At 40.8% G+C, this 13,619-nt stretch overlaps 1 protein-coding gene across 1 annotated transcript in view; it reads left to right on the top strand.

Annotated features, from left to right (window-relative positions):
- The window catches only part of LOC104169566 (coatomer subunit gamma-2), a 12,545-nt gene extending 792 nt beyond the window's left edge, over window positions 1-11,753 (top strand). Inside the window, exons 2-14 of the mRNA XM_009710511.1 lie at window positions 680-732; window positions 1,489-1,569; window positions 2,544-2,615; window positions 3,789-3,868; window positions 4,733-4,808; window positions 5,193-5,285; window positions 6,439-6,525; window positions 7,586-7,743; window positions 8,451-8,584; window positions 9,316-9,383; window positions 9,918-10,106; window positions 10,996-11,091; window positions 11,496-11,753. Of these exons, the coding sequence (XP_009708813.1) occupies window positions 680-732; window positions 1,489-1,569; window positions 2,544-2,615; window positions 3,789-3,868; window positions 4,733-4,808; window positions 5,193-5,285; window positions 6,439-6,525; window positions 7,586-7,743; window positions 8,451-8,584; window positions 9,316-9,383; window positions 9,918-10,106; window positions 10,996-11,091; window positions 11,496-11,753 (1,445 nt within the window). The remainder of the gene's footprint in view (window positions 1-679; window positions 733-1,488; window positions 1,570-2,543; window positions 2,616-3,788; window positions 3,869-4,732; window positions 4,809-5,192; window positions 5,286-6,438; window positions 6,526-7,585; window positions 7,744-8,450; window positions 8,585-9,315; window positions 9,384-9,917; window positions 10,107-10,995; window positions 11,092-11,495) is intronic.
- Window positions 11,754-13,619: the final 1,866 nt, after the last annotated feature.

Raw genomic sequence — 13,619 nt, 5'->3', positions numbered from 1 at the left:
AAGAGTCAGAAGCAGTAGTGAGGGTTTAGAGGGGTTTATATGTCTGTAACAGTGGCTCTGAGAGGTGGTTTTGCTGTGTATCTGGATTAGAAGGCTGGTCTCTGTATGCTGCTGACAGAGAAGTGTCATCTCCAAGAAATGAATTATCCCCAGCGGCTGGATCTGGGCTGTTAAAAGGCTGAGAAGTTGCCGCATGGAGATAGTCTAGTGTTAACGATTTTGTGATGTGCAGCAGCCAGACTGTTTTTGGAGTTTGCTGAGTAGCCCATTTTAGTGGTGCATTGATTGATATACTTCTATTTCAGATCCTGATCAGCAGCTCTGTCTTGATGCCTTCAGTGCTTTCTGTGCTTGAAGGAATAAAAATAGGGGCACTAGAAAAAAAAAAAAGAGTAAATAGCTTTATGTAAAGGCAGTATTAAGGCAAATTTACTAATAAATGCCTTCCTCACCTTCCAGCTATGTTGAAAGTGGCCCCTTCCCCCTTTTTTTTCTGGAACTCTGAATATACAACTTAAAGTGGATTCAAAGCTGTTGATGGAGAACATCAGTTACTCTGAGAGGAATGTCACTGTAGCATTGTTTTTGTAAAGTTTGGGGGCTGTTCCTGCATGTTCAATTCTGTTGTTTTTTGTGAAGAATGCATTTCTTTAACTGAGAGATCTCTTTTATTTGTCAGGTAGCGGCTCTAATCCTTTCCAGCATTTGGAGAAGAGTGCTGTGCTTCAGGAGGTATGACTAATCATAGTATACTATACTGTTTAACTCTTTTTTTTTTTCTTCAGGAAGTGTTAGCAGCTTAAGGCAGTTTTACAGTGCAACTCTCGGGAAATGTGAATGACTAAATTCATATAGGTAATTTAAAATCACAGGGTATGTAAACTAAGTGCACATGAAGTTACTCTGTGAGGGGTGTATGTATGGTAATTAGATTACACATGGCTTCTGCTTTCCATGTGGACATGCAGGATCTCAGTGTGCTCTTTCTGAAGAGGTGATCTCCCTGTTTTCATATGCTTGTTGAACGTACTGTGTCACGGTTTTTCCTGCTTGTCTTTGTGTACTCCAACAACGAGTGCAAGCTGTGAGGTGAACATGTGGTTAAATAACGGGGAATTTTGGTGGGTGCAAAGAGCTATAAGTAGGAACTTAATAATTTCAATTTTGTATACCTGCAAACTAGTGCTAAGTAGTGTTTGGGCTACAGATGCTATGGAAAGAAAGAAGTTGTTATGCTTTTATTTTAAAGTGTTTTTACTAGTTCCAGATGGTGAACCAAGTCATTGCCCTTTGTTCAGATTGCTGCCCATCCAGCAAACTAAACGTGCATGAGCTGAATGACAGGAATATGCTTGCTGGGACACTTTTTTTGAATGAGAAAAGTTATTAGCTGCTTGACTGAAAACAAATTGCTTTACTTTCTATGGTGAAAGAGAAATTTTTATTGTTGGGTTACATTGTAATACAATATTTATGCTATGTTTGTAGGCACGTATCTTTAATGAGACCCCTATAAATCCACGAAGATGCCTGCACATCCTTACCAAGATCCTTTACTTGCTGAACCAGGTACCTGTTATCGGTTTTTTTCCAGCCAGAATGAATATTCCTGAGGCTAATTTCTCATAACTTTCAGTGTGAAAGTTTTATACCTCTTCTTGTCGGATTTGGGAGGTAGCTTTTATGGAGATCAGAAATGGAGTGTTTATGCTGTAGTATTATGTTGTCCCTTCCAATTTTACCGCTAAGGTGAGTGAGGTAGATGTTGCTGAAGCCTTTAAGACTTTTTCTTGCATGCCAAGTGAGAGCTGTTGGTTGGTCTCTGATCACTGCAGCACTGTGCAATTAAAGAGCCACTTGTGTTTGCCTAGTTAAAGTAGGAATAACTGAGGTGAGGTAAGAACAAAGGCCAGGAAGTGATGAAGTGGAAGGTGTCTTTTTGTTTGGGGAGAAATTGGAAGATTTTTTTTTTTTTTTTCCTCACGTGGATCAGGTTTCCTGCATGTCAGGTGGTATTTGACATAGAGTTCCGATCAGTTAGGAGGGACCTGTGCTGTTTGGTCTTAACTGGCACCAGTCATCTTTAAGCAGATACCCTTTAAGCAAGGGCATCCTTCTGGTTGACAAGCATGACACAAACCCAACTGCTCACACATTAATGTCAAAAGAAGGGACACCAGCTACTTGTCAACCTATTCCATCGCTCTACCACTGTGGATGGCATTTATATTGAAACCAAGTAGATAATAGTGGTAAATTTGGCATATACTCCCCAGGAAACACAAGGTGAGGGAGGGACTGTTACTCACACAAGGAAAAAGTCTTCAAAGAAGAGATTCTTCGTGTGTGAGTAGGTATTATAAGTGGGGGCTGAAAGGTGGAGACGGTTAGCTAATGACAGTGTTTTTTTCTCTCACTGCTTTTATGCTGGTTTCAGGGTATTCTTCGTGTGTGAGTAGGTATTATAAGTGGGGGCTGAAAGGTGGAGACGGTTAGCTAATGACAGTGGTTTTTTTCTCTCGCTGCTTTTATGCTGATTTCAGGGTGAACACTTTGGAACCACTGAAGCCACAGAAGCTTTTTTTGCAATGACTAGATTATTTCAATCTAATGATGTAAGTACCTAGTGTTTACCACTTGCTGCCTCCTTGGTTTTGTCTGGATTTGCAGTAATTACAAAACAGTTGGATATTGGGATGTGGGAGGAGGATGAGGGAAGTACTTCAGAGAAGCAGCTCTGCACGCAAAGTACTTGCTGAAGGCAATTCATGGTTTGGAAACAAATGACTGAGTAATAACATAAGGTTACTTCTGCAGGTTGGTTTTGGTGGTGGGGGTTTTCTTCTGAGTTGAATTACCGTTGCAAAGAATGTGAATAATGACAGAAAGCCTGAATATACAAATCAGTATAATCTTATGACTGTTTCTTACACTCGCAAATAATCCCTGTCTGTTTAACTCAAAATAGAATTTAAAGTTACCTGTAGATCAAGTACAGGTATTCCCTAGAACAACTTGCTCTATTCATGAATCAGCATGGAATCAAGGGATGAAAACACCCTAAAAATGCTGGATTAAACTTTGGACTTTGTCTAATGTCAAGTCCTTCTCTGATCTCTTTTACAGAGAATGTAAGAACTCAAAGTATGCTTCATGTGATGGGTCTCATTAATTTTTGTTCAAAAATGAACCGGCACTTCAGGTTTTTAGAGATCTCGCGGAGGAAGTTTGCATATGTAACTGTTTAAAGATGGAATGAAAATTTTGGAAGTACAAAGTGTTTGAGACCTCTCTCATATCCACATTTTAGAAAGTAGGGCTTTTTTTAAAATGTAAATATGTCATTTGCTTTCAAAGAGCTAAAGTGCTAGTGCTCTTTGCATATTTCTATTTTTCTTTTACAATAACAAATGGATCAGAGGAAGTTGTTTTTAAAGCTTTTAGCTGATGATTGTGAGGCTTCTGCATACAGATGTGATGTACCACTTCTTTCATAATTAACATGGATTTTTTTTTAATCTTGTCATTTTACAAGATACATATCTCTTATTTTTCTGGTTTGTTTGATAACTGGATAACAACCTTACTCCCTATTATCAAACATGGTTTTACTTATGTGCTTATAACTTTGTATGGAAGTGGGGAAGAGGATGTTCTATTTAAAAGTTTATTTAACTTTTAAAATGAAATATTTAACTTTTAAGTTTATTTAACTTTTAAAACTTCGAGGAAGTGTTTCTTCACAATTGCCATTGGGTTTAATGGTTTTCTGCAATACACTTTCACAGCAAACCCTTAGAAGAATGTGCTACCTTACTATCAAAGAGATGGCCAATATTTCTGAGGATGTCATCATTGTCACAAGCAGGTAATAGAACCCGCAGAAAACACAGTATCGGGGCTCTGAAACAAGTAACTGCATACTAATGTGATTGTTTTAGTTGCTATGATTTTCTGTAATTATGCTTTATAAAGGATGCAGCAAGGGAAAACAAATTGTTCCGTGATGCAGACTATGTGTCACTGTATGAAATGTTAATTTCTTCCTACTGTGTTACTATGCTCTTTCTAAAAAAGCAAGAGGCTTGCCTGCAGTTTATCAATTGGTTGCTACTTTCTTTTCTTGGTTTTTTTTTGTTTGGTTGGTTTTTTCTATATTTTTTATTATTGGTGCTTGGTGATTTTGTCAAAATCTAGGCTGTGACTTCTGTTTCACTTCACTGTCAGAGCAGTTAGGGAAAAGCAGAGCAAAGTTCAGTTCAGTTCGCCAACTGAACTATCTTTTTTTTTTTTTTACTACAGAATAGCCATTACAGTTGTTGTTGCAAGAGCAAAAATTGAATCTGTGGCATGTGCTAAGCTATTGTTTTATTTTATATTTTTTTAAAACTGTTCAGCAAACTGAACTTTGCTGTTGTCTAAACCAAAATTTCACGTGGTAGAAAGAACAACACTACTAAGAAGGAGAATGGCTGAGCTAAATAAACTAGGCCTATAGCAGAGCAATGTTATGGACTATGCATTTGGTAATGTTCTGTATTTCCACAAAATCTGATGTTAATAATTTTCAAATAGCTGATTATTAAGAAATTGTTTCTAGCCAATACTAGAGCTTAGCAGTTGTGTGGTAACAGCTGGACGAACAGCTAAATGAGATGAGGTAAATGTCACAAAAAGACCAAGACATTGAGATACTAAAAAAGTGTTAACAGAGTATCTTTGATTATTTTAGTTTGACCAAAGACATGACAGGGAAGGAAGACGTATACCGAGGCCCGGCCATCAGGGCACTCTGCAGGATCACTGATGTAAGTACAAATCACATCGCTGTTGTGGGAGAGATAATGAGTATATTTAAAACAGAAAAACTACTCTTTTGCAGGGTGTATTATAGTAGTAATGGAACTGCTGCTTTAGGGAGGACAGCTCTGAAGCCCTCTATGGAAGTGTAGCACTGTAAACATAGAGTTAGAAGGCAAGAGCTTTGGAGCTCTGGTTTCTGATCTAAGATAGCTTTGCTGTTAACTCCGATCATGTCACTGAACCTTCAGGACTGGGCAGCCGATACTCATGTCTCCCTTGCAGAACTATGCATTTCCAGAATTAGTTCAGTATTTTTTTTCTGAGGGCCTTTTGAATGTGCTGTGCATATCCTTTTTGCCTTATACTACTTTTCTTTCTCCCTTTCGTAGGGTACGATGTTACAAGCCATTGAGAGATACATGAAGCAAGCCATTGTGGACAAAGTCCCTAGTGTGTCTAGTTCTGCACTGGTGTCTTCCTTAGTAAGTAAAGCAGTAGACTATTGTAAACCTGTGTGTTGTGTTGTGGTTGGGAAGGCTAGTCTGCTGTGTTGGTAGCTCTGCCTGGCCTTTGTTTTGTTCTTTCTTCATCTCTTTTTTTCCTTTGAGATGAGTCTTCCTCATCTCCTCACTGGAAAATGAACAAAAAAATAGCAATGGAGTTTCCTTTGTCTCAAGCAAACTCTGTCTTCTCAAACTCCTTCCTTAACATTCTCTTACTTTAGAGTACATCAGTTTTAATAACTTTAAGTGCAAAATGCTCAGTCATCTCTCTGTGCAGTTAGTGTAGAACATTAATTTCTCTGGGGAGGGGCCTGGTCTGTTTTGAAAAGCCAAGCACGCTGATGACCATGAAAGCGCTTATCAGTTTGGTGAGAGTAAGTAGGTTGTTCTGTGCTGTGGAAGGACTAACGCTGGTGACTGCGAAAGAGCGTATGAGTTCTGTAACAGGCAATGAAAGCAGTCTGCTTTGTGCTCTGCAAAAAACAAATCCATGAAATTGCTGCCCTGATAAGAATGCAATTCAAGATTATTTTTCCTAATACATAGCAGGAGGGCAAGATGAAGAAGTTCACTGTGTTTCTCTCCCTTGTTTAGGAGAAAAGGCTGGAAGAGATCTTGTTAGATTAATATTTTTATTATAGCAGAGAATACAAGTGAAAGCATAGTAGTCTGAGACTGAGATGTAAGAAAAACCGGTGGTTTATAGGTACTTAAGATAAAGAGACTAGCTGCCTTGGTGAATCCAGAAGGCAGAGCGGGAGGTAAGAGGTCCAGCTGATGAGGTGGAGTAGAACCTGTGTTAGGACCCTGAGGGTGCAAACAAAGCTGTATTCATAGTGACAACTGAAGTCTTCCTGCTGGACTAAGCATAGGCAGGTGAGTTGTCCTGGTATTGTCTTCTGTCCTGTTTGAACATAAACAAAAACTCTCCAGGTTTCTTTTTTCTTTATTGAAACAAGTGCCTCCATATAAACCATGTATTCGGGAGTTATTCTTTGTTACCTGTAGTATGCAGCAAAGCCCCAGACTGTCCTGAAGCCTTTAGACTTAAAAACCCAAAACAAGGCTCATGGTACTTCACTGTGCTTCTAATGTTAGTTTGTCTGTGGTCTCAATTTGTGGCTTCTTCCAGCATATGATGAAGATCAGTTACGACGTAGTCAAACGGTGGATCAACGAAGCTCAAGAAGCAGCTTCTAGTGACAACATCATGGTGCAGGTATGTTTGAGGGTGATTGCCCCAGGAAGCTCTAAACACACTACAGGGTTTTAATGGTATTCTGGGAGTTCTTAAGGTAACCTTAGAAAAAGTAACTGGTTTTCCTTTTTCCCTTATACTTTTAAAAACAAGAATTGTGACGTGGAAACAACTCAACCGTTTCAAAAAATCTTGAGTTTCTCCATGATCCCAGTGCAAGATTCTTAATTAAGAGCTGGCTCTTTAGTGCAGTCCTCTGCCCTTTCCCTGCTAACCTTCTGATAGCTGGGATGCAGCTGACTGTTTCACAGTAGTTGTGGCGGAAGGGCTCTGAATCTGAGTTTTCAAAAAGCTGAAGAAATTATCTCACTGCCTCCCAGAACACCAGCATCTCTTGTCTTGGCCTTCAGAAAATTTGCCCGTTGCTACAGGACCACAAAGATTAGCCTGAATATCAGTAAGATATCCATATTAGCAAATTCTTTGCACAAATATTCCAAACAGCTGTGGAAATGAAAGTATTCTGTTGTTCAGTCAGTGTTACAGACTAACGATCTCTAAAATCAGCTTTGTTCTTGCCCAGTTTAACAGCTTCATTAAGCCTTACTGTGAATTAGTATTATGGCAAAAAACCCCAAAACAAGTTGGCAAGCAACTAGAAATGTTCTTTTGTACTTTGACCATAAATGCCTGAAGGATTTTTGTAAGGTCAGCTGTCATTTAAAGGCCTTGGGATGTTCTGGATGTGGAGTGGACTAGAAATGCAAGTGTTATTTTGCAGTATAATTTAGTAAGCTGAAGCCTTTGAAGTTCTGACTTTTAATGGGGAGAAAAATGAGTAAACTAACTTCCTGGCTCGTTTGATCTTCAGAAATATGTTGAGACTGTCTTATGGTGGAGAGGAAGGGGAAGGAAATACTGCAGATCTTTGTAACTTGGCAGGAAACTCAGATCATTTGAGGTTAGAAGATATTTCTACTAGGAAACAGCAATTATTAGCCCTCTTTTATGTCCTACAGTCTGGCTTTTCTAACTGCAGTGTGTAATCAATACCTGCATATGTCTGTTTCTGATTTCCTAGTATCATGCTTTGGGGCTGCTCTATCACCTTAGAAAAAATGATCGCCTTGCGGTTTCCAAGATGCTGAATAAGTTCACTAAATCTGGACTGAAATCCCAGTTTGCGTACTGCATGTTGATCCGAATTGCAAGCAAACTCTTGAAAGAATCTGAAGAGGGGTAAGTAACAGGCAGCATGTGAATGACAAAAACTAATTATAGTTTGAGGTAAACGGTAGCTAGGAAATTTGCAGTTTTTTTAAAGTTTGTGGAAATCTACACACAGAACTCTAGTGTTAAAAATAAAATGCAGGTAGAAGCAGAATGCTAGACTGAACTGAGTGGTGGTATGCGTGGCAGTTGTGTGGCGGGGTTTGGATTTTTGTCTTGGCACCACACCACCAAAACTTAGCTGCGAGTAGGATTAAAACTGCAGACTAATCTCTGGAGAGGTTTTGTACTTTGTCTAGTTAGGTGCATTTCAAATGCCATAAGAATCTACCTATATTGTGGGGATATAAACAGAAGAATCTCTCCTATTCTGATCTCTCATACTAGCAGAGGAGGGTATAGTTATCTGAGAAACTCACCTCCCGATGAAATTCTTTTAACAGTGGAAATTTTTGTTAGTGGTATGTGATACACGATTAATAGTAAAGTATTTATTTCTAGAATGCAGCATTTCTAGCTTAAAGAAGATAATGTAAAGGTGAATAGAATAACAGTAAATAGGAAGTTTAGAGCTCAAGTATGAGTTAAGCGATATGGCGGTGTGTGAAACCTGAAAGCCAGTGCATTAGCTGTGCTTTCTGTCAGGTTCTCAGAAGCATGGTATTGGTGGTTTGTGCGTATTCAGCATCACGCTGTGAAGTGTCTTCTTTTTGTAGCCATGAAAGTCCACTGTTTGACTTCATTGAGAGCTGCCTGCGGAATAAGCATGAAATGGTTATTTACGAAGCTGCTTCCGCAATCATCCATCTCCCAAACTGCACAGCCAGGGAGCTGGCACCGGCTGTTTCAGGTTGGTCAGAGAGTCCTTCATACCACTGAGGCAGCTGAAAGAAAGGGTGGTAAAACATGTCAGAGACAGTACAGCTGAACTAAAATACTGGACTCAAAACCTGAATTTTCTGATTGTCCCCAGATTGGGGGACTTTGGGATCCCCTTTTGGATCCCAAGCACATTGATCCCTTTTCTCCATTTCTTCCAGAGCTTTAGAGAATGGACACTAGAGGTGACACAGGGTGATACTTACCTTTTTCCAGCTGCAGGAAGTTGGGGTGGGAGGGAAGGGAGAGAAGTCGATAGCACGGAAATGCCACAGGCGACCGTGCAAACCACCTATTACTGATGTAAGATGAAAAATGGGAGGTTATTTTTAACTTGCATGTGAAGGTAGCAATAAATTATGGAGAGAGCTGCATGAATATTTAGCAGCACGTTGCTGAATGTGGATACATTAGACTTTCCTCTCCATTCCCTTTCTTTGAAAGAGACCATATCTAGTTTTCTGCTGTGGTGAATTCTGACTAAACTATTTGCACTTCTTGGTATCAAAGTGCTGGCACAAGGCAATTTCTCTTTCCTCATCTGGTATCGTCATGAGGGCTCTCGCCTTCAGCTCCCCAGACATGACAGGTGCCTAGAGTTGCAGTACTGGGAGCCATTTTTTGTTAAACAGTCTGTAACATTTTGTTGTGAGTTACTTATCTTGATTTTTTTTTTTTCTTTTTTTTTTCTTTTTTCCCCAGTGCTGCAGCTTTTCTGTAGCTCTCCCAAACCTGTCTTGCGATACGCAGCTGTACGGACCCTTAATAAAGTGAGTGCTTCCAAAAACTTCTAAATAAGCATAAATCTCTGAGCATCAGAGGAGACCACACTTCAGTGCCTAATGATGTGTTACCTAAAGTAGAGCGACTGCTCTTCTGATTACTGTATTTGGAAATGCTCCATGCTGGAGAATTGGCTTTTCTATGCCAGATCTCCTGGTGTGACAGAAATCTTTTCTGCACTCACGCTATGTTTGCTCATTTCTGGACTACAGGGCTATAACAAACTGTAGTTGGATAACTTGTAAGCTTTCAGCTGTAAGGAAGCAGAGTCCCGGCTATTGAATGCTGCAAAAAGCGTGAATAGGATGTGTGTGAAGGAAATAACATTCTGATTTAGTTAGAGTTGATTTGAAATGCTGAAACGGAAGAACTTGAGCTTTGTAGGTTTGGTTGCAATCCTTACAGAACAGAGCAGTACTTGGGGGCAGGGGGTGAAAGGCTTTAATCCTTGCCCCATCGAAAACTTTGAATTGTAGGATGTTACTGCCCCCACATAATTTTGGAATCACTTCCTTTTACAGGTGGCCATGAAGCATCCATCTGCAGTCACTGCTTGCAACCTGGACCTGGAAAACCTCATCACTGACTCCAACCGCAGTATCGCTACCCTCGCCATCACCACCCTGCTGAAGACAGGGAGTGAGAGCAGTGTAGACAGGCTCATGAAACAGATCTCTTCCTTCGTGTCAGAAATATCAGATGAGTTTAAGGTGTGGCATTGGAGGCCTCTGCTCTTTCCAGCTGCAGGTTTTTCTCCCATTCTTGTTTTTCTGAAGCTTTTCCCACTTGTTAATCCTTCAGTGAATTAGTCTGATAGAGCAAAGCCAGTTTGAAATTCAGAAAGTGTAGTCCTCTGCTATCCAACTTAAATATAGTGTGTCGTTTCCTCCCACCACTTCAAGAAAGGATGAATGTCATTTGATGGATTCCTGGCTCCTGTGCAGTATCCTGCAAAACCTTGTACTGCCTTCTGGTTGCCTCTTTGGAGAGGAAGAGGGATTTTTAACTGTTCTGATTGAGTTTAGATCACTTCAGTCTGATATGTAGTTAGGGAACAGTGTGAACTGTAAATTTCTACCTAATTTGTCAAGTTTAGTCCCTACAAACTCGGGTAATAACTTGGTTAAGGGCGGTAGGTCACTGGTACCTGCCTCTTTTACACCGTGGGTTTGCCTTGAGGAGCATAGCATGTCTCTACAAAGTCCATGTCCACTAGTGTGCCGTGGTCTTAAGTTCTTGTTTTTGTGAGAAAAGGGAATAAGTATTAGACAAGTTTAAAATTGCAAAGAGTTTTAATGACAAAATGTAACTAGTTAAGTTAGGATTAGGTCAGGATCATTACTGGGCAGAGGAAGTGAGGGGAAGCCTTTGATTTAGTGTAGTCCATCCTAAATTATAGTCCCTCTAGCAGAGCCAGATCTTGCAGCATGCTAGCACAAGGTTGTTACACACTTAGTTGTGAGAGTCCACCACCTGATTTTTATCCTTCTTGTACATGAATTTAATCTATCAAGGTGACAACCTGAGAGAGTGAGAAGCTTGTGTTTTTCATAGAAAAAGAAATGCACATGACTAATGTTCTTCTCTGTTGTTTTGCAGGTAGTGGTAGTCCAGGCTATCAGTGCTTTGTGCCAGAAATACCCTCGGAAACACAGCGTCATGATGACTTTCCTCTCCAATATGCTCAGGGATGATGTATGTGTGAAACTTTCTTTGTGTAGTTATTGGCAGGTAGCTCTGATAGATAGTGTGAAGGGTCTCTTCTGTCTTACGTCAGTGGGTACACAGCAATGATGGGGCCTGACTGATTAGCAGGACCTTGTTTATCTCATGGGTCAGACCTGTCTGAAATGTGCTCATGAATTAGAGCTGCTCAATCAAAAATTGATCTGAAGAGACGCTCAGATGATGTGCCTATATAGGTCAGGGAGGACTGGGAAGACCCTGTTAGGTCATCCAGCACGCCTTCTCTTTTCTCTTTATGTACAAATGCTTGTTTTTCTCAATGGAAAGAAGTAATTGAAGCATGAGGGGAACAGAGCAGCGCTGCGGTCTGAGCTCTGCCTGCCGGGTCAGTGTCCTTGATTTTCCTTTCCCAGGGTGGCTTTGAGTACAAGCGAGCCATTGTGGACTGTATAATCAGCATCATTGAGGAGAATCCTGAGAGTAAGGAGTCGGGCTTGGCTCACCTCTGCGAGTTCATTGAAGACTGCGAACATACTGTCCTAGCCACAAAGATCCTGCACCTGCTGGGGAAAGAGGGGCCGAGGACTCCGTCTCCATCCAAGTACATCCGCTTCATATTCAACAGGGTGGTGCTGGAGAACGAGGCTGTGAGGGCTGGTAAGTTCAACTGAAATGCTTGACGGTTTCATGTCTGAACTCTGCTAGAAGTCTGAGGGCTGAAACTGGCTTTGGGGGTGGGAAGCAGTGGTTACTCCACAGGCACTGTAGCTAGCTCTTCTATGCATCAACTTTGAAGGTCATTTTTATCCTGCAGTGTGTGTAAACACCTCATGTCGTCTTAGCATCAGCATTTGGTCCTCCTGCTTCACAGAACATGAGCAATGTATTAGCTTCTCGTCCCTTCTTTGAATGTCTTCTAGAAGTTGAGAGGTGATAGATGAGGAGAGGACACTGCTAGTTCACTATTTAGTGTGATGGTCTGCTATAGACTATGATCTCGCTGCATGGAAATCTCCCACACGCAAGATAAGGCTTCCTCCTTGGAAGCGTGTTGCAGACTGATCCTTCCTTCCTGCAGAGCCTTTACAAAAAAAAGCCTTTAAAGTGTTCAGCTATTTTCATACTTGGGACTTGGCATTGGAGGGATATTGGCGTTGGCTTGATCTCTGCACATACTTGGGACTTGGCATTGGAGGGATATCAGCGTTGGCTTGATCTCTGTGTGTTAGAAGAGGAAGTACTACCATGAGAGAGGAAGCAAAATGAGCTCACAAATACAGTACGGTCCAGATTGCATTTGATTTTTGGTGGCAGCTCTTTTGATCACAGTTTCCTAGTTGTGACCTGGGAGCACATGCAGAGCATTCCCCAGAGCGTGTATGCTCTAAAGCTTATACTTCCTTTATAGAGCTTTCTCTTCTCTCTATATGTGGAATTTCTTCAAGCTGATGTTGAGCTGAAATTAAGATTAGTTTGGGCAGGCAGCTCTAAGTGATTGCTGAGGGGTTTCAGCTCCTTGCAAAGTCACTGCGCTTTCCAGCTGCAGGTTTTTCTCCCATTCTTGTTTTTCTGACGCTTTTCCCATTTGTTAATCCTTCAGTGACTTAGTCTGATAGAGCAAAGCCAGTTTGAAATTCAGAAAGTGTAGTCCTCTGCTATCCAACTTAAATATAGTGTGTCGTTTCCTCCCACCACTTCAAGAAAGGATGAATGTCATTTGATGGATTCCTGGCTCCTGTGCAGAATCCTGCAAAACCTTGTACTGCCTTCTGGTTGCCTCTTTGGAGAGGAAGAGGGATTTTAACTGTTCTCATTGAATCTAGTTCACTTCAGTCTGATATGTAGTTAGGGAACAGTATGAACCGTAAATTTCTACCTAATTTGTCAAGTTTAGTCCCTACAAACTCGGGTAATAACTTGGTTAAGGGTGGTAGGTCACTGGTACCCCCCTCTTTTACACCATGGGTTTGCCTTGAGGAGCATAGCATGTCTCTATAAAGTCCGTGTCCACTAGTGTGCCGTGGTCTTAAGTTCTTGTTTTTGTGAGAAAAGGGAGTAAGTATTAGACAAGTTTAAAATTGCAAAGAGTTTTAATGACAAAATGTAACACTGGATGCAGTCTGGCCCTGGTCGCCACTGGATGCCTGTCACCCCTGTGTGTGCAAAGCAGATTTATTTGAGGGTGTGAGCTACAGCTCATGGCAGAGATGCCCGCAACTGGAATGAGCCGTGGAGCTTGAAGTAACCTTATCTGGTAAGAGAGTTCTCTCAGAACAGAGTTGTAGTGCTGTTAAGCTGATCTTCTGTCATTCCCTGACACGAAACTATTTCCATTTGAAAATATGAAATATTTTCTGGAATTCTCTGGAATATTCCTTGTTATATGGAAAAAATAGTCTTTCCATAATACTGGAAGGTTTACGGTGTGGAAGTGAAAACCTGTGTAAGTTGGAACTTCAGGACAACAGAATGCACAGTGCTTTAAATCTGACTGTGAGAATGTGTTTGCATATTGTCCTGGTTTGGCTAAAACAGGG

Source organism: Cariama cristata, unplaced genomic scaffold, assembly GCF_000690535.1.
Source record: "Cariama cristata isolate BGI_N322 unplaced genomic scaffold, ASM69053v1 scaffold31151, whole genome shotgun sequence".
NCBI classification, from domain to species: Eukaryota; Metazoa; Chordata; class Aves; order Cariamiformes; family Cariamidae; genus Cariama; species Cariama cristata.
The sequence above is the reverse complement of the archived record's forward strand: the minus strand, read 5'-3'. Positions and strand labels throughout refer to the sequence as shown.